This window comes from Atractosteus spatula, chromosome 3 (genome assembly GCF_055471065.1).
Source record: "Atractosteus spatula isolate fAtrSpa1 chromosome 3, fAtrSpa1.hap1, whole genome shotgun sequence".
Taxonomy (NCBI): domain Eukaryota; kingdom Metazoa; phylum Chordata; class Actinopteri; order Semionotiformes; family Lepisosteidae; genus Atractosteus; species Atractosteus spatula.
The window spans coordinates 23,377,364-23,402,406 of NC_142708.1; the positions used below are offsets into that span (position 1 = coordinate 23,377,364).

At 35.2% G+C, this 25,043-nt stretch overlaps 1 protein-coding gene across 1 annotated transcript in view; it reads left to right on the top strand.

Annotated features, from left to right (window-relative positions):
* Positions 1–25,043, top strand: part of snx24 (sorting nexin 24) — a 48,867-nt gene that overhangs the window by 22,432 nt on the left and 1,392 nt on the right. The window contains exons 2-6 of the mRNA XM_088911093.1: positions 5,387–5,470; positions 6,076–6,180; positions 21,894–21,988; positions 22,082–22,114; positions 23,569–23,633. Coding sequence (XP_088767219.1) covers positions 5,387–5,470; positions 6,076–6,180; positions 21,894–21,988; positions 22,082–22,114; positions 23,569–23,633 — 382 coding nt within the window. The remainder of the gene's footprint in view (positions 1–5,386; positions 5,471–6,075; positions 6,181–21,893; positions 21,989–22,081; positions 22,115–23,568; positions 23,634–25,043) is intronic.

Below are 25,043 nucleotides of genomic sequence, written 5' to 3' on the forward strand. Positions count from 1 at the left end.
TGTAAAATGTCTTTCTTTTCTGAAAGAGTAAGACCCTTTTGTTCAATATTTATACTCTTTTTGTTCACTTTTTAATTTCTTAAATGGTATTGGTTTTTGCTATAGTGCCAAATGCAACAAAGCAGTGCATACAGTATTTAAAATAGTGCAATGCTCTGACAATGAAGGTAAATATGATTGCAAATTTAATTAGATTGATCACACTGTATCTTTTTGTAGTCTTTAGACCTCTAGTCAACAGTTTGATAATTGCAAAGAGCCCTGTATTGTTGCTCTGTATAAGAAAAGCATTTGTTTTAGTATTTAAATATTAAACATACAAAATATTCATTATTATTCAATGTATGGTCAACATATTTTCTCAGATTCGAAAATGTTGAATAAAACAGTTGAGACCTGTGACCTCTTATTGTGAGGAAATTATTTCCTATTTTTACAAAAAAAAAGTGGTGCATACTTTTGCAAGTCAACATCTTTTGTTGAAACTGGTGTTCATCTGTTGAAGCAAAGGTACAAATTACCTGATTATGATGTATCATGTATCTGAGAAAGACTCTTTGTTCGAGGGGAAAAAATCAATACGAAACCTCTTGGAACAGCTCTTTTTCCTTTTTAAACGTCCAGGTAGGAAGGGTCTGGAAATGCTGATTCTACATTTAGAACGACAATGATTCATACCGTAGTGCTGTCCAGTTAGGTCTCTAACTTATACCTGAGGGTCTTTTGCTGACATTTCATCTGCAACTTTAGGAAAGGTTAGGGGATCTGGTTGCTGGATATAGAATGGAAACAAGGGAGAACCCTTAATATTTTATTTTTAGATTAACTGGATGTTAGTAGAGCCTTCTGTAGCTGTGTGGTGCACCGTAGTTGCTTTGCATGTAGTTAGTAAGATTTGTTGAAAGATTTTGGAATGTTACTGTATGTTGTCTTACTTTTATTGACAGCAGCAAAAATCAAAAGAGGAATAGGGAAAACTAGCATGAAAATATATACGTTTTGGCTTGCCTGGAATACTCACATTTGGAAGCCACGCAGTTTTTTTTCTGTGAAATGTGAGGTGTTAATAGACACCATTTATTCCATCTCTCTTTTACATAGTGGCACAGAGACAAAAACAGTGCTCTACTGGGCACGTTGTCAAAATACCCTGGACCAACAAGATTCTGAAAATTTAATTTGCCATGAAAGCTAACAAATAGTGTCACTCTTGGACAGATGCATCATCTCGAGTATTAATTTGTTCAGCAAGTGTTTTTCTTCTCCGAAGGACCACACAGTGTCTTATAGCCCATATGAACAACATGAGGAGGTGGTTTGGCACTTAATAGACCAAAAAGTAAACCATTTTTAAACAATCTGTGCTACATACTGTATATGCATGATGTTATCATACTATAGAAGAGTTTTAAGAATATTATGTTTAAAGTGTCTAAGGCTCATTCATCTGTTGTATTCTTGGCTGCTTGGTTTAGTTGAGCATGACGAGATGTGTCCAGGCTCCAGTTCACAATTAACTTAGTGCTGCAGAGATTGGGTGGGCTTGTGCCAACAGGGGTTTCATGGGCTTGTTGAACAGAAGGAACATTAGTGACTAGCCAGGCATCTCCGAGCTCCTAGTGTTACAGGAAAGAGCTGCATTACTCTTCCATCTGACGCTAACTTATTGTGGGATAAACTGTGTGTAAAGTGACAGATGGCTATGACAGTTCAATTGTTGGAGGAAGGTGTGCATGTCTTCATTCCTTCCCTTTTGGCACAAGGGTCATAGTGGAAATGCACAGTTGTTAACTGGGGAGTCCAAGGTAGGGATAGAAGAAGGTGAGGAAGTGTATTAACAGAAGACATGTTTGCAAATTCAAGAACAAACTAATAAATGACTAGGCCCTATTAGCTTGATAATGACTAGCTATAAACATCTAGCGATCAGACTAAACCTGTAAAAACCTGAAAATGGTCACTTTCTCTTGTGATGTCAGGGTGGAAAAAATACTTTTCTAATACTGTTGAGACTTTAGTAGACAAATAGCTTTTGTTACTCAAAGGGTTCCCTTTACTTTTAAGTTACTATTATAATACTTTTAAGTAAAATCATACTGAGTAGATGTGTATTGACCATAAAGCTTATATAAATTATTAAAATGGCATTTAGGAACATCCTTCAGGATCTTTATAATAAGACACTGTAATTGTGTAATTTGTGCTATTCTGCCTTCTAAGCAGAAAGAACACTTTGCCTAACATTGACTTTGTGTTTTCCCAAACCACTTTATTGATAATGATTGCTGTGTAGAGCTGACAGAATCTCTCTCCCCACAATGTACAGTCTTCTCTATAGGGATTGATAAAATGGCAGCATGACATGTTTTTTCAATTGTCAAACTACAGAATAAATTTAATGCTTGGGTGCTCTGATAGAGCATGTTGCTTTCTCTGATTTAGTATGCTACCTATAAAGTATTTGGCTTCTCTTTTTTGTCTTAAGGCAACAGAGGTTTAGCCTTGAAGCAGTTAATTCATTAAAAAAAAACATTGTATAATGTGTAAAGTATTTTCCGGGGCACATTGCCAAGAACAGTAACTTATAATGCATGTCACATCAATACAAATTATTCAGATTTAAGAGTACAAGAGTGATTTAGACATTTTAGTTAAAGTTTGTATGTTTAATAATAAACCTTATTTTTTCTTAGTTTTGAAACATTTAATAAAGTTTGTAAATCATAATTATAAGATTAATGATAGCTAATCTTCCAGATCCTCAGACTTAAGGTAAAAATATTTAAACAAGGCATGTACAGCATTTGATTGTTTTAAATACCTGTCCAACTCCAGGCAACATATTTAGAAATATTAGTGGCAAGAGAAATGGATTTACTAACATACTTTTCATTAGACCAAAAAATAAAATATAGGTAATGATGTTTTCACCAAGAAAGTAATTGGAGATTTTATTGAAATAATCTTCAACTAATGGTCACAAATTGAAATCAGCAGATGGGTTAATGTTGTTGCCAAACTGACATTAGCACTGATTACTTCAATTGTATCTCATAGCCAGATTTATTTTTGATTTTATACTGCATTTTGACATGATTACATTTTGCATTTGTTTGTTATTTTATGTCCATTATTTAATGTAGAAGTTTGGCTACTTTTAACTTTTTTTTGGATTACTTTTTATCCGTTAGGAAGCTCCTAAATTATGTTGAACTAGTCTGCCACACACCTTTAAATGCAGATTGATGCAGCCTGTGTTGTTACTAATTTCAGTATGTTTATCAAAAGCCAGCGTCACACTACAGGACTCGACACGACTTCTAGACCGGAGAGCATGTCAAATTTAATGAATGCAGTTGCTGAATCTCGCTGCCTTTTCTGTTCTAGAGGGTGTCAAATTATACGACTAGGAATCGCAGGGGGCGACTAATTACATGATTCCCTCACGACTTTTCATCACGGTTCCAAATCTCGTATTGCGAAAGTACCACGAGGTCACCTCATTTTGGCAGCCAATCAACGTGGAGCACAAGAGGAGCACCCCACGAAAGTAAACAACATGGAAACAAGCATGTAAACATCTTGAAAAATGTTACACATGCATTGTTTGACACAAATAATCATCTTCAAAAATATCATTCTTCTTTATAAATATGGAACAAATTAAAAAAATAAAACATTTAAAAATATAGAACACCTTTAAAACAAATAATGTAAACAAGTTAGTATTGCACTATAACGTGTAATATAATGGGCGCGTTATCTCACAAGTACACATCTGGCTCACTGCCCACCCCTACGACTTGCGACTCACTGTGAGAAAATCAAACCAGTTTGATTCAAACTGAGTCGCTGGGGGTGTCACACTACACAACTGATGGTAACGGGCATGCGCTGTGACTCTCTACAACTCGCTGTGATTTTCTTACGATTATGTAAATGATTGTTATGTAAATTTCCTAGGAAAAGTCGTGTAGTGTGACGCCGGCATAAGATATAAATGTAGTTTTCATATCCAAGCCACATTGACTCTTCAGGCCAGAGCTTATCCTAGTTTCCCTGATATTAAGCAGAGGAGAGAGCATGTCACTTCTCACTTCCAGATGAGACGCTGCATCTAGGATATTACTGTATATTAGTTATGGAGAAATTATACTTAAACACAGCACAAGTATAATTATGTGTAAATTTAATTGTACTTAAGTATTAAGAGACAATAGCAAATTTTAAATTTTGAGATTTAAAAATGTGGTGTGCCTCCAACTGGGTTTTGGAAATATTATCTACCATGCTTTGCCAGATATATCAATAATCTCTAATATTCATATTAACTTTTTTGTTTGTGCTCAAATTTCTTATTGAAATACTGTAGCAGGTCTATTGTGCTTGTTACAGACATATTTGTCAGTATCATTATTGGTGCTGTATTGGAAGAATTTAATGTACGTAATCGAACAATGATATTAGGTTCAATATTGCTTTTTGACTCTTGGTCACTGTCAAACTGAAGCATTTTGTTTGTTGTGAGATGATATGTGCTTCTGAAGTCCCTTTTGTGCTTTGTCTTGTGAAGCTAACGTATGCCGCAGAGCTCATCTGTGCCTGTGCTGTGCATTATAGCCATTCCTCAGTGTTCTCTTTCATCTGTTCTCGAATCCTGACCTGGCGACCCCAGAAACACAGAAATGTCATGTCAGTGGATTGTAATTAGTGCATCTAGAGAGAGCCTTCCTATGGCCTTTCACCCTCCAGCAGGATGGTGCAGAGCGAGGGGGGAGCTGTCATGCGCATCGTGTTTAGAAAATGAACTTGCTGCCATCCCCCTCTTGTATTATAACTGCCAGAATGTGTGCAGCTGAGTCTGGAGATGAATATGCAGGTTAGGAGGAAATTAACCTGCAATGTACTTTTTGCATTTATTGTCTTCCTGAAGACATACTGCTTCTGTCATCAGACATGCATTGTGTGTATTATAGACTTCCTCGGTTACTCCACACAGGGAAAAGTTCCCCTTATACCTTTATTATGTGTCTCTATTTCACTTTTTTTTGTTTTAGCTAATGTTTTCAATGAATTGCTTAAGAAATGTGATGCAGCACATATAGTACATTTTTAGTGTAGTTTTGTATTTGCAAAACAACCTTACTTGTAGATGTAAGTTCATTTACTTTAATGGTGTTTAATTACTAGTGCCTTATGAGCTCATTCATTTTGTTTTTTATTTGACAGTGGGATTGAAGAATTATAATTGGCTGAGGTCATAAACATTAACATCAAGTACTGCACGTAAAAGTCAAATGTTTAGTATGCTTAACTTTGAATGCTTCAAAGATTAAAAGATGCTTTATATTTCTTAAGCCTAATTTTTTGTTTCTCTCCTATTCAGGTTTTTAAAATTGATGTTCTGATGAGTGGAAGGCAGCATTCAGTCGAAAAGCGCTACAGTGAATTCCATGCACTGCATAAAAAGGTAAGCAGTTTCCATACCTCCTTCCCCTGCTTCGTGACTGACTGTAAGGCTGAGGTACTAGGTCCACACAGAGCAAGAAGGATTGTTAATCATTGGCTGAAGTGGCACCCTTAGAGTATTTATCTTGTAAGCAGCTCAGCCCTACTGGAAACTCAGATTGTCTCAGGTTTGTCTTCATTCATCTGAAGCAATTCATTATTGACTGTCACAATCCCCAGTAACTGTAATGATGTCAACTTGCTCTTTGCTGAGGAGCTGAGAGGGGAGAAGAAAGAAAAAAATAATAAAACAAATGACCAGCAATAAAAGATAGAAAGGTAAAGAGAAATGTAATGGGTACACTGAAAGTAAATGTGTGTTTCTGGTGTCTTTAAACCGTAGGTACTCTGTATCATGCAATGTTACGCTTAGAACTGTAGCATCGCTTCATTGTCAGTGAAGAGCAGGCACAGGAAGATTTTCCCCAGCAGAATGAAATTTTAACAACAATAATAATTGTGTGCAACAATAAAGCAGCATAGTGCTGATGGTGGCAATCATTTTTTTGAGATTGGCTTGTTCATTATTCTTCTGAGGTTTCATGACTTTCTTTTTCATTATTTCAGCTTAAAAAATTTATAAAACCACCTGAGATGCCATCAAAGCATGTGAGGAACTGGGTTCCCAAAGTCCTGGAGCAAAGACGACTTGGACTGGAAGTATACCTGCAGGTATAGCTCCCAGCTTGTTTAGGAGATTTAGAGCACTCTCAAATTTTATAACTTCCACAGCTTCTTCTGGATAGGTTCTTCTTCTTTCTGAAGATTTTATTCATGATTTCAGGAAGGATTTCAAGCTTTGAATTCATTACATATTTATTTGACTTCATTATATTTTAAGATCTGATAACATGATACATTGTTTGATTCAATGTATTAAGTGTGTATTAAAAAGACTTTTTAATATAAACTTTATAATGCCATTGTTAATGCAGCATATTTTCAGCCTGATGATGAGAAGTGATACCAAAATTAATCACATTTATTTCTAAATTTTTCAGAAAAACAATAAAGTTTTAACTTGTATTAATCCTGTAATAGCAGTACCGAGGCAATATACTGTATTTCCTGTGATCATGGATTTGTAATATAATTTTGTTCATCTGCGTTGCCTTAAATTTTGAAGTGCAAATTAGGTTTTGTGATGCAGGTTTCAGCAGTCGTTGAATTTTCAAAAGCTGTATTGATTTACCGTTGCGTGGGCACTACACCTTTACAGCACAGACTGCTGGTGCCACAAATTCTGACACACAGACTGTGATGAGATAATAGCCGATTTTTGTCACTGTCATGGTGTCACAGGTCTAGGTGTTGATGTCTTGTAACAGCTTCTGTCACAGTTACTCCTCTCAGGTGTTTTTGTATCTTGAATGGTCTCTCTAGTATATGATGTGCTATGGAATTGATAATTTCAAAAAATAGTACTGGCATACTATTTCCAAAATGTTACAATTTCTACTGTTTTATTAGTTTTTACTGTTTTACTTATTTTTTTAAATCAATGTTCATTTCCAATATATAGTGAAAATGTACTTGCTATACATTGAACAGGTTTTTTGTTTTCATGTTTGTATCTTAGTACCTGGGATTCCAAATATTGGACCAGTTTTTCTTGTTTAATGCTCATAAACAGTATACTACATGTATACTGCTTCTATATCTGCTTCTGTATCTTCTATATCTGCTTCATCTATAGATGCTTAATGCTTAATGCAACACATGTGGCGTGGACTACAACAAAGCTCTAAAATAATACTTTGTATATAATTATAATAAAATGACTGGCAGAAACAAACAGGTACATGAATGTGGAAATGCCAGTAACACATCCAAATCTTTGAAATCCCTTTCACAATAATAATTTGAACCAAAACTACAATGATCTATCTGAAGATTGTTCAATGTATAAAATTGTTTTAAAAAGTATATTTAATTAATTCCATGCTAGTAAGTATTTAGGCCCATAAGTCAGTACTGGGTATACTGTGAGAAAGGTTACAAATAATGGGAGCCCATTTGGCCCATTTTATAGTTGGATTCATTAGTATGGTTATGCAACGTATATACTCTCACCACCCTTTATGTAAATAATTGTGTCCTGTTGCTGGTTTTAAATGCACTTGCACAGTTTCAAGTTGTGTCCTCTTGTTTGTGTTTTGCTGTTGAAAAAGCCCACAGGGTATGACTATAATAATGCGTTTAAGAGTTTTGATTACTTGATTTCGTAGCAGCAGTATGTTCTTTAACATTATAACTAAAATTGTACAAAATATTCTAAATGAGATCCCTTTAATGCATTGAATGTTTTTAACATAACATCCCTTAAATCAAAATGCTTTTTGCGATATATCCTAACATTTTGACTTTTTATTTCTTCCCCACATTATCTAGAAGATCAAAATAAAGTATCATCATACAAGTACTGTATCATAAAAAATCCTCTTAAATTTAATTGTATTTATAGTCAATTCTGGTTACCTGCATGCAAAATTAGGCACTAGTCATTAGTCATAGGACTTCTTAAATTTAATTTGCTGTTTCAGTGGTGTTTGCTAATTCTCCTGTTTTGTTATAATCTGAAAATTTTCACTAGTTTAATGACTACACCGAAATCTAGATCATTGATATAAATTAGGAGTAGCAGTAATCCTAGTATAGATCCCTGTGGTATATCAGCGTAATTTGAGCTTTCACTCTTCAGATCATTTTTCAATACAAACATATACATTTTCTCCATAAAGAAGTAGTATACTACAGATTCAATTTCATTCTTTTTCAGCAGTGTCACAGATGTAAAAAATCATGAAATTGTTCATTTGTGTGACACTCCAATCCAAAGCAGTTTTCATTTGTGCCTCTTTTGTTGGCGCTATCGGAGTGACGTACTGTACAATGCTCAAGTGCCCCTCCCAGAATCCGAGCCCACAACTTTCCAGTTGCGAATCCTAAGCTCTAACCACTACTTCACACACTTTATTTTGTTTAATGGAGGCACCATTAATTACCACTCTTGGTATTTTTGGACAAGCCTGTTCCGTCTTTGCACAGTGGGATAGTGTAATTTTTTCCATCCTTGCTAGAAATATTGCTCAAGTTCAGACAAGTTCATTGGGGTAGGAAATGAACAGCAATTACCAAACCTCTCAATACATTTTCTATAGGATTCAAGTTAAGACATATACCAGGCCACTCAAGAACATGCACTCTTTTTGTTTTTAGGTTTTAGCTTCTGGGTATTGTCTGACCAAAATCTTAACTTTCAAGCTCATTTTAGATTCTTGTTTGACTTGAGCAGGCTTTATTTTAGGATTTACAAATGATTTATGCTGTATTCCCTTGATTACAAAAAGATTCCCAGTTCCAGCTGATGAGAAGCATCATGATGCTGCCACCGCAGAGTTTGAAGAGTGCTGACATGGTGATGTGCTGTTCTTTGTGGCTAGCACTTGTACAGTATATAATACTTCTTTCTTGCAACTCGCCCATATGGGCCATCTTTTCTTTGTGGCCAAGTTATTGTAGATATGCCATAGTAATACTTTTGCTTTCATGTTATGCATGACACAAAGCCCACACAGTGCATCACCCAGTCAACACTATCCCTGCTTTCAAGTCTGGTGGGTAGCTGCACTGTTATGTGGCTGCTATTCATCATCAGGGACTGGGAGGTTGTCTAGACTGAGGATAATGTGGATGGAGCAAAGTACAGGCAAATCTTAGATGAAACCTTTTTTCAGTCTTCAAATCTGAAACTGGGATGAAAATTTCCTTTCAGCAGGAAAGTAACCTAAAGCACGAGGCCAGAGCTGCACTGGACTACCTTAACAAGAAGAAAGTAAACGTCCTTGAGTGGCCCAAAGAACTGATTTCAATCTGATTGAAACTCAGTGGAGTGCATCAATATAGCTGTTCATCAACAATCCCGAGTCCAGCCTGACAGAGCTTTAGCAAGTTTGCAAAGAAGAATCGGTGTATGTTGCATTAACCTAGTGTGCAAAGTTGGTAGAAACATATTCAAAAAGACTTGCAGTTATAGTCAAAGCTGCTTTCACTAAGTATTGTTCCACCAGGGTGGGTGAATACCTACCCGATCAACATATTTTAGTTATTTCTTTTTCTTTATAGGATTGAACATTGACATTAAAGTTCTGTCACTCAATGAAACATTCAGTTTTCTAGTTTTGATTAAAAATATTCAGTTTAAAAAATGCATATACAGTACATTGTTTGTAATTAATACAAATTAGAATCGTGGTACTACATGCAGTAGTAATCATCATTAGAATGGGGTCAATAGCCCGTATCTTGCTTTGTTTTGCTCTGTCCACTCAGTTTTATTTCTTTCATTATGCAGAAATGTATTGAAATGTTAGCAAGTTTATTGTAAGCTAAATTCTGATCTATAATTTGTAGCACAGAAAAGTAGCCTTTTAGCTTTAAGAATATGAAGAAAGGAACAATAAGGTCAATGACAAGAAACACCTGATAATGAGTCAGTTAGATCTGATTCGTAATCGTGATGGATTGGGTACTACACAGGTAGTATTGGCAGCTCCTGTGTTGTTTAACTTGAGTTGTTGTGATCACATTTTTGAAGATTCTGTTCAATGTGAGCTAAAGATTGCTAACTTATCAACTTGGTTTCTTCTCACCCAAACTAAGCTGCATTAATGTAATACAAAGTTTTTATATTAGTAGAAAACAGTTGAGGAGGCTGTTAATTGCTGATGCTCAATAAAAAGCATGTTGTAACTCATCTTTGTGTTTAAGATACCTTTTGCACAGCGGTTTATATGTTTATTTTGGGATAAAAATTAAAACTTGAGCAATTTTCATGTGATAATGCCTTTTTAGTGAAAATCTAATAGTTACTTAAGACACTTCAAAACAGTGAGTCTTGGGAAATTAAATATTAATACCTTACAATTGTATAATACTATTTGCCCAGAAAGATCTCAAAGAGCTTTACAAGAAGGATGGATCCACCACTGAAGTCAGCACCAACCTGGGTGAAAAAAGTACCATTTACTTCTTAACAGAAAATGAAAGCAACTTGCAGGGTGATCTTATCTTTTATTTTCTCCTCTTGCTTCCACTAAAGGTGGCAGAGGAGAGATTTCATGCTAAATCTAGTACAAGATAAACTGTTTTTTCTTCCTCATTAAAGCCGGTGAAAACCGTGTTAAATAATATTAATGACTTGGATTGTCAGTGTGTACTAGTGCCTTCACCGTACAAGTGATTTTATCGATCAATACAGATGCAGTGTAATGCTGCAGATTATTCTGCTCTGATGTTATCAAAGGCTTAACTAAGTTTATTAGCACACAGAGTATCTTTAAATAGATCTAGATGATGATGTTGATTGGGGAAAGCAGAATACCATCCATCTTTTTGATCTGCTAATAACTGAAATCCATCATTGTTTCTATCAGCTGTGTTCACATTCTCTAGAGTCTACAGGTTTGTAGAGCAAGCATGGGAATGTAGGACAATATCCTGTGTCTGTTATTTATCAATAGGTTCTGCAACTGGCACTGGTGGTCTTGCTATGAAGTAAAGCTGATTGAAAAGGACACCTCTGAACTGTTATTAATAACAAGTAACACATTTGATTAGCGTTTTTGGTTAATAAACTTACAGATATTTTTATCAGAATATTGGTGTAGGAAAGACAGAAATGTAATATACCTGTACATCACTCCATTACTTTAATTCCAATGCGTTTCTACCCTTTTTAGAATTATCTTTCTTACTTAGACACTGCATTTTGCAGTATTATTGCTGTTTTTTATTGTTATTGTAATCAAAACATTTAATCTCTACATCTTGGCCTTATTTCAAAATGTAAGGACATTTAAAAAATTCAGATTATTTTTTATTTGTACAATGCCTTGCAAATGTACAGTATGCAGACTCTTCATATGCTGTCCCAAATTACAAAGGGATTAAATCACAGTTGAATAAAATATTAAGTTAAAAAACCCTGAAACCTCAAAGTGAAGGTTTTCAGGGATAAGCCGTTACAGTAAATGTCACCAAAAACTAAAGAGAAAAAACTCAAATATATTGATTGCATAACTATTCAGACCCATGATCTCAATATTTGGTGGAAGCACATTTGGCAGCAATTACAAAGCTGTAGGTCTTTTTGGGGAGTTCTTTACCAACTTTATGCAGTGGTGGTTTGGTGGATATTCTTTAAAGAAGATTTGCTCTCACTGTTTCAGATAGCTTAGAGATCACTTATGGACAGCAGTTTTCTAGTCTGTCCACAGTTCCTAAATCAGGACTTCAAGGACATTCACTTTGTTGTACTTAAGCCACTCCTTTGTGGCTTTGGCCTGGTTCTTTGGATCACTGTCCTTTTGAAAGGTGTGAGTTTTCTTCTGCAAGTCTTCTGCAAACTGAAACACATTTTTCTGCTAGTATTTGCCTGTACTTCACTCCATTCATTTTTCCTTCAGACTTTCCAGACCGTGCTGAGGAGAAGTATCTCATAACATGATGCTGTCACCACCACTTGACTATAGGGATGATTTGGAAATGTGCTGTGCTGGGTTGCAACAATTGTAATGCTTGTCTGACTGCTTGTTTAAAGTGAAGGTGTGATCTAGGTATTACAATACTCCTTCCATTTATTGATGATTGAGTTCACACAAGGATATTCAGAGAATTTAATATTTTTGTGCCTTTCTCCTGATCTGCGCTTTTCAATGTGTTGATCCCTAACTTGCTTTGAAAGCTCTTTAGTGTTTATAGTTAAGTCTTTGCTTGAAATTTCTTGAAACGGTTTCTATTCTGAAATCATGAGAACCACTAGAATCTCACACAGAGGCCAATCAAGTAATTTGTGTCTTGGCAAGTTAATTATGTGCTCCTAAAGTAATATCCAGTACTGTAGATTTGCCACATCAAAGAGTTTGAATACTTACTCAATTATAACTATTTACATTTTCTTTCATGTTAATTATGTATTAGCTTCTTTTTTGTTTGTTTTCCTTGAATGTGTGAAGTAGTAGTATAGTATATATAACAAATATTAGTTTCAATTTTTCAAACAATAATGTAAAAACCCTACAAAGGTCTGAATGCTTTAGCCAGGTACTGTATTCTCTCTTATTATTTATGCATGTGTGTATATATATACACTCTTTTTATAATCTAGAGTGAAAGTAAGGTCTTTAAAAAAATATTTTCTCTGAAGATATTTTTAACAGTATGTTTTGTTATATATATAGCGACAATGTTTTAGTTATTAGTGCTTTGGCATTATGTCAAAATGCCTAGGTCCTGTGACCTGCAGGACTCATTTTTAATTCTGCAGCCCCTTCTACCATGTTTGCCATTTTATCAATATCAGAAGGCACACAGGTGCAACAAAGCTTTTCCTTTTTTTTATCTTTTTAAATGAGGCAAGGTTCTCTCAGCTAAGTCAGCCATGAACAGTGACCCCCATGCTTAATTTGATTAAACACTTTGTTAGTAGTTGAGATTAATGTATTTTTCTCTTGCTAATTCTTTCCAATTACTTAGTATATATAAAATCCCAGGCCTTGTTAATTATGCACTCGTTGTTTAGTAATTTTTAACCATATTTCCCAAGCAGGGGCTATTACCAGAGTAACCTTGCTGTCAAATTGAAACTCTCAGCAGATTAGGCACTCTGACTTGAGTCCATTCATTTTCAGGCCAAGTCTAATTACTGTGGGCTGCCTGCTACAGGTACCAGGCTATCTTGCACTTAAGTAATGTAGGTGCTTCTGAGAACCAATAGGAAAAGATTAATTGTTTGCTTTGTTTTGTCCCCCAGGGGACACTGGGTACTTAATCAAGAAAAATAATTCCTTCTTGTGTTGATTTGGTTTATTTTCCAAGACGATTCAAGAGTAGAGACTGGTGTGGAAAGAAGCTTTTTTCCAAGAAACATTGCCTTTTAACTGAAGAGGCAAAGATACAGTGAAACAAATGTAAGAAAACAAGGAAATTGATGAGGGTATTGCACATTTCTCACAGTAAGTAATTTGGCTGTTGGGTTTTTATTCTTACCAGTACTATTGCATTGCATTGTCATTTATTTTGTCTGTTTCTTCTAAAATCTAATCAAGAAGACAATAGTTACAAAAACACCACTTTTCCAAATTGTTCTTAATTGGTAGAGCATGCAATGTGCTAATCGCTGTGATGTTTCCAATTAAAAAGAACCCCCATCTTGCAAGCCCCATTAATTCAGCCTTTACCTAGCTGATAAATAAGCTATCAAATACTAGAACAGATTAATTGCATGCAATTAAATCTAGCCGAAACTGAAGGTCAAGAAAGCTACTGTGGTTAAATGCAAATGGTGCAGTAACCCATTTCAAATCATTGACTTTTTACATGTTGATATTTTCCATTTTACTTAGAATCAAATATAGATGTTTGTTCAACATCATTGAATTTATTAATTTATTAACCCTTTTTCATGGCTATGTTAGACCAAGGTAGAAAAATCAATGTAATGAAGCAGGGAAAGCAGATCATTAAAACTATGATAAACACTATTAAGATCAGGGATCGAGTGTTTAAATGTTTTTGAAACTACTTTCCCAAAAATAAAAAGTAAAATACCTTTTTGCTACTACAGGACAAAGAACAAAGTTAATTAAAAAAAGGTACTATTGGTGATCGACTAGTACTCTGTTTCACTAAGTTTAGTGATTTACAGTGAAGTTATTTGGCAGTTCAAATATTTGTTTCCTGTAATGGCTTAGTGTCCTCTTGCAACAGTCACTTTGAGATTTTGACAGTTTAATACAGTGCCTTGCAAAAGTGTTTACTCTTCTTATTGTGTGCCATTTTGTGAAATTACAAAATGATTTTTAAACTTAGTATTTATTTTAAATTTTAATGCTCAGACTGAAGACTGCTAAAAGAAATTTTACAGTAAATATAACCAAAAAACCAAGATAAAACTGAAATATGTTGATTGCATACTGTATTTAGACAGGTGAACCCAGTATTTGGTTGAAGCACCTTTGATAGTTATTGCAGACACATTGTTTTTGGTTTGGTGCCTAATACTTTCTCATTCTTCAGCCACACCAGTGTAGCTTTGGATCTTTGTTCTGCTGAAAGATGAAGGTTTGCCCCTTTTTTAGATTGGAAGCAGGTTTTCCTCTAGGATTTGGCAATCCTTTGCTCCTTCTATGTTCCTCTTAGTCTTGATGATTCTCAGTCCCTGCTGATGAGAAGCAGAACTATAACATAATGCTGCCACCACCATGCTTGACAGTAGGGGTGTTGTTGCCTGAGTGATGCAGTATGTAGAGTTTGTGTCAGATATAACACTTCGAGCATAGACCAAAAAGTTCTAATTTTGTCTTGTCTGAGCATAAAACCATTGTCATATGTTTACAGTATCACTAAAAGGCTTTCTTTCAAACTGCATGTGAGTTATGTGATGGGTTTTCCACTATGACATACCTATACAGACCAGCTTTGTAGAGTCACCAGGATATTGTTGACTCATGGACATCTTCTCCCATCTGAGCCATTGATGGGAGCTCTTTCAAAGTCACAGTTGCATCCCTATGTTTCCTCCTTGGCTGGCTGATCAAAGGATCAGATCTAGATGCCTTCTGTGCGATAAGGTGCACCTTCCATTTCTTACGGAAATGTGCTATTCAGATACTTTATCTCTAAGTTGTTTTTAAACCTCCTTGGTCTTCATGGTTGAATATTTAAATTCACTACCTGACCAAGGGACCTTACAGAGACAGATGTGTTTATTGTGAAATCATGAGAATCACTCTAATTGCACATGGACAGCTATTTTGTGACTTAAATTAATGTTTGCCACAGCAAAGGGTTTAAGTACTTATGCTATAATGACTTTTCTATTTTTCTTTAATATAATCGAAGGGGCGAAGGTTTTATACTGTATACTGTATAACAACATTAATTGAAGTGTCATGACTGCAAGTGTGAAAACAGTACAAGGTTCTGAATTGTGCAAGGCATTGTAATTATTTAATAATGCTGACATTTCTCATCTTTGAACGTAAGTAATAGTAATAGTATAGTCATACGTTGATAAACCGTTGAAAGGCAGTGGGGATAGTCAAAAGTCATATCTTGCTGTGGGGTACGTTTTTGAACATATCAGATAATTTTTTTAATATATAAAGTTTTGGAGAAGAGTAAAAAATTAAAACTTTGTATGCAGCTGTATAGATATAGATAAGGAAACAATAAAGGGTAATACTGATGAAAAAGACCAGAAGCAGATACATTTTTAAAATATTGTGTGTGTAAAACGTCTATTATCCTTCAAATGTATTTGAATAGAATGTCTTACTACAGTGAAATAACTGTCAGTTTTACTCTGAACTCAAACATGAGGACTTTAGAGCTAGCCACAAAATACACACAGTAAGACACACTTGTAACACTCACTCCCATCACATAATGGGAGATGACAAAATAGCTCATGTGTGACTAGTGCAGGGAAACTCTGATCTGCAAGCCAGGGGGACCTCTGTTTTTCATTGAATCTATTGCATTGGATCCAAATCCAAATCTGGTTTTATGTCTTAATTTGCTTAGCTCATAGAATATAACCTGTATATTCTGCAGGACCTGAAATACTACTTTTACCCATCCTAACTAATCATTAAGACAACATCATGCCAAAAAAGTCATTTTTTACATTTAACAGCAGCATATGCTGTTTTGTGGATACCCACACAAAAAACATTGGGTATCCCCCCCCCCCCCCCCAACAATTATCTTGTGGGTTATAGGTTAATAAGAATGTAAAGGGGTCAAAAGATGGCTTAATATAAACTCTATTACACTTTAAAGTGGCAAGGTTGGTTTTATTAGTACAAACTTGTAATTTTTCAGCAAAATGGGGAACTTAGTGCAGAATGGCATTGATGAATGCAGTCTTACAGAGTTGATACAATTCATTTGTCATCAGCATGAAAAAGGTTAATCAGTATTCGCTGGGCAGGTTGTGTTGCCTTTTTCAGTAATTGTACTATTCTGTGCCTTTATCAAACCATTCCTCGTTTTCCCGGTTGGGAAAGAAAAGTGTCACCGAAGAGAAGCCACAATGAATTACTTGTGATTGCAGAAAGATTACGTTTCTAACGTCTCACTGAAAAAAAATGTCAGGTTTCTGTCCAAATAAATACATGGAGTGCATCAAACATGCTATGGAATGACCCTAGGAAGAAAAATCAATTGCAATTCATATTTCATAAGACTATAATTGCTTGTGAAAGTGTGGCAGCAATTTGTTTTATGGGACTGTTCAGCAGTTGCCTCTGTCTGCTTAGCTGTTCTGAATGACAGTACCGCACATGAGAAGAAGGCCTTACTTCTCTTCAGCACCAGACTACTTTCCCTGGAATTGTTTGCTTCCTTAATGCTTTAGAGCAGTAACTTCTGGAAACAAGGGTTTTCTTTTGAAGGCACATGCATGTTTTTTTCTTGACAAGGTTCTATCATCTGTGAAGTTATCGATTTGCCAGTGTTTTAACCATCAAACTGGATCCATTTGAGTGACTATGGTTTTTAGACAATTTCTTAGACAGGCAAGGCATCACGGCAATTGGCTGCTTTAAAGACAGTATTTCAATTTGTAGACAGTATTTCAAACACCATTCCCTTTTGAAGAAGCTTCAGACTTCATAGCCCCACTGTGGACTGAGATGTCATAGGGAGACAGAAAACGCAGCTCGCTTTATGGATTGCTGTTAGGTCAACAAAACTTTGGCAGCATTGATTAACTTGACAGTGAATACAGCAGTACATTTATCACTTATGGCTGTGCTGTAGAAAATCTAATAAGAGGCAAACAATTCCCTTTAGAGCTGTAACAGGTTCAGTGTGGTTAACAGTGCATGCACTGGAAATTTCTGCCTTTTCTATTATGCACTACTACAGGTTGGATAGTTTCACTCAGAGCTATGATGCCTCCAAACAGACACATGATATGGTGACACACATTCTTTACTTATGTAAAAGCTGATGTATTACTAATGGAAATGTGCTTGGGGGAAAGATAATACAAATGCAGTACCCAGTAAAGTGACATTTCAAAATATTCCATCATGTTTACAAACCCTACTTTTATAGTATTTCTAGAGAGCATTTCATTGACATATAACCATACCATAGGTATTAAGAATAATACTTTCGGATTCAGAAGAATGGTTTTCGAAACTGTACAGTATATGACTAATAAGGTGCTAGTGCATTTGTTAATTTACAATTCACTTTATAAACTACTACTGTATCAAATTGACATCTTATGATCTGATCTTGCTGTCTCTATACTGTCCGTCTGCCTGTATATATTCATTTATAAGCAACCAGTAAATGTTTTAAATTTTAGCATTGGAGTTTAAAATCATTTGCATTTCTCACTACGAAGCGTTCCCTACTTGGTGTCTGACTGAGTGGTGTGAATATTGATTAGCCATCACGCTGGCATCAGAACCACTCTTAGGATTCAATTTTTTGTTGTTTTGCATATTGTATTGATCTAATGTGGTAAATGAGCATCAAGCGTGCAGGAAGAGGATGAATTGTTTACTCGCATAAAAATAACCTTTCAATACGGGAAGATGCATGGCTCACACTTTTGGTGGTGTTCTGCTGCCCGAAGCAGATGGCATTCAGCTGCTATTGATTTGCTCCTGCAGTTGTGAGGCAGCAGAGCTGGGCATGCTTATTTAGCCCTATTCATTCTTCAGCTTTCCCTATTTTGCCACAGAGAATTAGATGAGAAGTGTTGATTAACTTGACTTGTTCCTTTGAAGTTTTAAATAATTTTGTGCAGTGCGTCCATAGAATGAGCCATTTCGAGCAGGCAGTGAAGAAGAAAGTCTCCACCTGTCCCTTTTTCCCCCCTCTTCCGCACGCATTTGGACAGCGTGCCGTCTTCATTCTTAGCTGATCCTTCTCATCACAAATCTGTAGATGTTAGTCCCTTCAGACCTGGTATAGACGTAATGTAATATTTTTTAAAAAGTTAATGACTGAAGGGCATTTTGGCAGTCTTGTGAGTAATAAATAAGTAAATGGTTGTTGACGTACAAATTGGTTTATAAATCTGAAAACAGCATGCATCTGTTATTTTTTAACCATTTCTTTAATATATATGGTTGTGCTTTTGTGTTTTTTCTAAAAACAAAATCAATCAATTTACCCTCATGCTTCTTTGTGAATCGGATTATACATGCATTGTTTCAAGCCTGGCGAAGTTTCTAAGAAACGAGTGCATTAACCCTAAGTGCACTGAACTCCCAGGGCTCTCTGCAGTCTTGTGCTGTGACTTGATATGGACACCTGCTTTTTGTAGTAATTAGTTTCAATGGGAATGTCAGGCAGGCTCCAGGGAGTTTTCACTGACCCATCATATATGATAGGAAGAAAAACAGCAGTAAGACAAACAAGAAAACTTATCATGCTGTAAAATAGCACCTCACAGATGCATTTTGCTAGACCTCTTGTGTGGTTCTGGGTACAAGAGGGGTTAAATTCACAGAAGCTATACTCCTCTGTTGTATTGAATTACTTGTCATTAGGTTTTACCATTTACTGTATTTCATCTAAAATTTAAATTGGACTTTTTGCTCATTACTAATACCATTTCAATAGAAATACTTCAATTTATTAAAGTTTTACTGTCATGGAAGGTATATATAAATTATTTTACAGAACATCATTGTTTCTAGAAGAATCACATTTCCCTTCTTTGCATTAACAGTAATTTTTTCTTGTTAGTAGACTTTTTATATCAATTGCAAAGTAAACACAAGTAGTCACACAAGTAGAGAGATTACTCTTAAGTTATTACAAATACAGTACTAAGGCAATATACAGTTTAATTTACATTATGAATATTAAGAGTACAAAGTGTTGACATCCTTTTTATGAATGTTATATTTAAAGTGTTGTTTAAATTAAATCAGTTAAAGTATGTTTTAATTTTACAGTTTTGTCCAACATTGATCTTAGTAAGTAGAATATATTGAAGTATAAAATAATGGATGATTTTATAGTGACTTTGAAAAAGAGGAGGTTTGTTTCAACAGAGGAGAAATGGAATGATACTCCACTTTTTGTTTTCTAGTCTTTGTCAATCATTATCACTTACATGGATAACATACAACAAACCCAATCCTAATAGACAGTTAGGTATAAATTTAGTATAAACCAATGAAGCGGTTACACTATTTTGTGTATTAAGGAGTCAGATTAGGGGATGGGTTAACATGATAGACTTTTTCATAATCCTTACTGTGCTGATGTTTATGGTGATCCAGTGGAGACAAGACAGGTTGTGCAATAAGAATTGTTGATAAGGTTCATGTTTATAATGCATTTCTTACCCTAAATACCCATACACCACAGCCACTAATGGTACCATTTTATTAACACATTTTTCACATTGTGTGAACATGCTGGGTAGCTAATTGAGTTCTTGCTTGATATGTTTAAGCTTCATAATTAAACAAATACCATGCAAGTAAAATGGTTCAGTTGTTGTTAAGAAAACTCGTTTTTAATTTACTAAATTTAGTAAATAGTTTTATGATGGTTCACCTACAGTACGTAAAATTCTGTAATACAATCTGTATCTTTTAGGAGACACATTTTCAAATTAGAAGCTGTAGAGTGCGATTGGTTAATATACCGTATTTATTTTAGTAAAGAATGCTGAAGTCAATTGCATATTTGTCACTCAAACAATTGGAGTTATTGTTAGCAGCTGAGAAAATACTTAAAAGCCAGTTTGGCAGTCTGCGAGTCCTTCGGTCTTGTATCTGAAATTCATTTATTAGAATCTGCTGGGGGCTTCAGAGTTCTGAAGACTGTTGAAATTGTGTGGCAGTGTACACAATCATAATCTCAGAAGGTTAGCAAACTGTTCTCATCTGGGTTTTCAGCAAACTCTTCAGTTACCACTATAATTGGCTGATGAGTAGGCTTGGACCTAAAAAGAATGCCAGTGTTCGATTTCCCAGTGTCCTTAGTGAAGATATGTCACCATTTATGCTGGGTTTAGTGACAATTCTCTTGAAGAGAAACTCGAGGGAAATCATTACGCTGTTTATACCTCTCCCTTGTCGGACAGCATTATCCTGTGATATTTTAGCACTGTTTTCCACTGCATGATGGCATCTAGCTGAGGTTAAGGCTGAACAAGTCCCTTTGTAATTTTGTGACTATATTTTAACTACTGAAAGAGAAAGAGAAAAGATTCTGACAATTAGTTATATAGGATGCCACTGCACAAGCGCGTGTAGGCGATCAATAAAATCTACAGGGAGACATCTTTTTTAAACCTAAAAGGGGATGAAATCTTGCTTAAAGCATTGTTTAAGCAGTAAATAGGGTTCCAACTAGTTGTTCAAAGACAGGTAGATATTTAGCTTGTTAGACTGTCTGAATGCGAATGGTGCCACTCAGCTTCATTCACAGTACTCTGGAGACTTCATTGCAGCATTTGAAATGTTGAGCTGAAATCAAGTTGTAAATTGCAAGATATGCCAGGCCCAAATCAACAAATCAGGCCCACATTTCATATTGCCACCTGACATCATTAAAAATGACCTCAAAATCTTGGAGCCCACTGTTGCAATTCCAATACTGTGTAACTGATCTCCACAATGTGCAGGTCTGCATTCACTGGACCTTATAAATGATACTGAAATTGCAAAAAAGAAGAAACAGAAAAGGTGTAGCTCATTTTTATTTACCCCTCATCAAGAGACTGGAATTCAAATACAAAATATGTATTGATACAATTCAAATGGGTTATTTCTGATAGGAACATCTGAGCTTGATTTGATACCAATGTGTTAGTTTAGAACCTTGTTAAGCATATGCTGGCTAATGTATTTGTTGATTTGTGGATTTTGTAACTGATCCAATGCATCTGATTAATTTCACTTTAATGAAAACCTTAATAGATTAATTTCACTTGAATAGAATATGATACAGCATATTATACCTTTCCTTTCACCATTTATGGCTATGGGTGTTTTCAAATCACAGAATATCTTGTTTGTATTGTTAATCTGTTATTATGAACTGGTAGGCTTGAATGTTGGAGTCTAAATTAATGTACATTAGTGGTCAGGAATTTACTGTATAGAGGAGAAAAAGGAATTAAAATTATCTTCAAAGGTGAAAACATCTAAGGCTAATTGTTTTCCAAGAGTAATCAGGCAAACTCAGAATGTTGAATGGTGCTGACATTAATACATTTTTCTCTCATAAAGTCATCATACACATTATTATAATATACATTATTAATATCAAGGCTTGTAGCCTATGGTCATATTTTAATGATTTTCTTTTTTATTCTGATTATTGTTTTACAGACTATAATCACAGAGAATGAGGTTCTTCCAAAGATATTTCTCGATTTCCTTAACATTCGCCACTTTCCTTCTTTGCCAAAAACAGAGAGTTGTGGGTAAGGTTTTAGGATTTTATATAGTTTTAAAAGTTGTGTTTTCATAAGCCAAATTAAATTGATTATGATTTGTATGACTTCTTACTGTTCCAGATCCTTTGATGAAACTGAAACAGAAGAATCAAGGTATGTATACTGAATGTGTTTTAGGCAGTTAACCAACCTGGAAAAAACATTCAAGTTATGGTCCATGTTATATTTAATACCTTGGGGATTAATCAAGAAAAGGTTTATTTAATAATGTGTTTACATTAAAAATCATTTAGTTTGTTCTTTACAATATGCTGCAGCTTAAAATGTGTATAACCTCCTGTTTTGCCTACTTATTCACCAAAGTTATTTTTTCTTTACTCTTATTCCCTTAAACCTAATTTTTCTGGCCTTTTCTACAAAGGCCAGAAGAACTTTCTGAAAAACTTTGTTCCTTCAGCAAGTCAAAGTTCTCGTAATAATTTAAATATGTGAGACTTAGTCACATCCTTTGGGTCTTCTGATGTAACCAGTGATTATCTCCAGATGACATGTAGTGTAGCAGCAGAATTTGTGCTAAATAATGTGAGAGATGACTTTCTAATTGATTTTGAAATCTCAAAACTTAAATTAAGATTGAAATAAAATAATAATATGCTAAAATTTTGGAAGCTGATTACTTTCCTGTGTAGATGTTCTGCCAGGAGACAATGTGAACAGGATTCAGTAGCTTTTCATCTGAAAACATTGGATAAGGAAAAATTGCAACAGAATAATTTAGACTGTTAGTTAACTGCACATAAACTGAAAACAACACAACTTGAACAATACAGAACACAACAATTTAACACTGTTTAGTAAATTGGAAAAATGTACAAGTAAATAGTCAATTCCATAAAATGAATTCATGTCAGAGTAATCTTCAGTTTTATTGTAGATTAACGGTGGAATCATTTTTAATGCAATTTTATCGTTTTCCCATGTGTTTTTTTAAAAGTAAATTAATAACATTTAGTATCCTGGTGCAAATATCCACATTGCTATAGCATAAAGAATGAAAAGGCCAAAGAACAACAAAGTATTCAAACATAATTTTAACAGTTTGTTAGGTTTGAACTTGCCATGTAATTGCATCAGACCACATGGATGAAGATAATTAACACTGAAGCCCTTAAAAAACCTCATACACCACTATGGGCTGCTAACAGGAGTCTGTGCCTCTTGTATACTGTATGTGCTGTTTGAAAAGGAAAAAGTGCTGTAAGATATCCATTTCATCCAGGAAAATTTCATGTATAGTTACACAATAAATAGAAGCAGAAGGATGCTGTGGTATTAGTTTTAATATAAGGCTATATAATCACATACTTAATCAAAGAGTTGCCCCATATGCCAGTAGAGAGCATTGCAACTACGCATGTCAAAACTAAAATAAAATGGTTTTATGGTGTTTGAGCCAATTATATTTGGCTTCGCAAATGTTCAAAACCACAGAGCCAGCGTCACTTTCTTACCACGCAGGTTGATTGCCTCACTTTATCACATGGAGTTTGAGGTATTTTCTGTTTAGCGTCCACTGGTGCTGACATTCCTGTTCTTGACCTTTCCAGTAAACTGTCCCACCAGCCGGTTCTGCTGTTCCTAAGGGATCCGTATGTCTTGCCTGCAGCTGATGGTAATGAAAGCTGTCATCCTTTAACAGCTCTTTACTAGTTACACCCTTCATCACATAAACCAGCTAAAGAGAGGCCCTTGCCTTAGAGATTGACGTGAATATGTGTCCTCTGCAACATGTCAGCAAAATTACAGCTTTATATATCTAACTTTTATTTGTTTCATAGTCCTTTTTTTATTTTGTTAAAAAATGACAAGAATATTCAGATTTGCTTTCTGATTGCAGAATGCCTTCTCTTGGTTATGTAAACTCCATCCATTGATCCATTTTCTGAAGCTGCTTTATACTTAAGGCTGGTAGTGAGCCAGAGGGCAAAGGGCAAAAGGCAGACCACACCCTGGGCAGGACACCAGTCCATCACTAGGTGCGCACACAGTCACTGATGCATTTATATATGGGGTCGTTTAGCAATGCAAACCAGCCTGTAAATTGTGCCTTTGAGCACAATTAGAAAAAGGAAATTAGAGCACCAGTTGTTTTAACCAGCACCAGAGCAACGTTTTCTGAAACTGGAATCAAAATGGAGGAACGATGCTTGAATATTAAAAGGGGATATTGCAAAGCTACACTGAAAGCAAATAATAACACTTGTGTTTGCACTAGTAGGAAGGTTTGGAACTGACCAAACAGATACAGAAGTAATATTTGAACTCTACAAAGAGTTGAACCCAGGATCAAAGAGCTGGTTCAAGTTAATGGCAGCATTAACTTCAGTGCCACTGTACTGTCCATGGTAACTTGCCCATGTCCATTGATGCTTTCATTTGCCTCAAATCTTATGTGAATTTCTCAGAGCCACCAGGTATGTGCTAAGCAATCTAGATTTTTGCTAATCATCCTTTTGTAAGTATATATTGTATAAGAATTTTTAAAAAGTCTTCCATACATTCAAAAATTAAAAGTGATAGAATGTATTCAGTCTAAACATTTGGTGGATGTTCCTGCTGATATTTCTCTTCTCAGACTGACCTTTTTGCCCAGTGTTGTTTACCCACTGCCATCAGGTTCATATCTGTACCATTCAAGGGGAAATTTTCAACACCGACTAATGAATTATTTTATGATTTAATCTAATCATACACTTTACACTTCTGGCAGAGTCCAATTAAAGTTAACTGCCCGATTTTGCCATTTTATTTATTTTGTTTCTAGAGACAGGACACATGCCGCTTACAGTACATTAAAGATTTCTTCAGTTGACTGGACATTTATTAACCCAAGAACAGATATAAATTGAAACACTTGACAGTAACACTGATGCACCCATGTGAAACGAACAGTAATTACGCTGATTACAAATACTTATAGATTTTACAAAGCTGGCTGTTTTACACAATTAGAACAGGAGCCCTGTTGATAGTTTTGTACTTTCAGGAGATTTTCATTTTTTAATTGCTCTTACATGTGTTC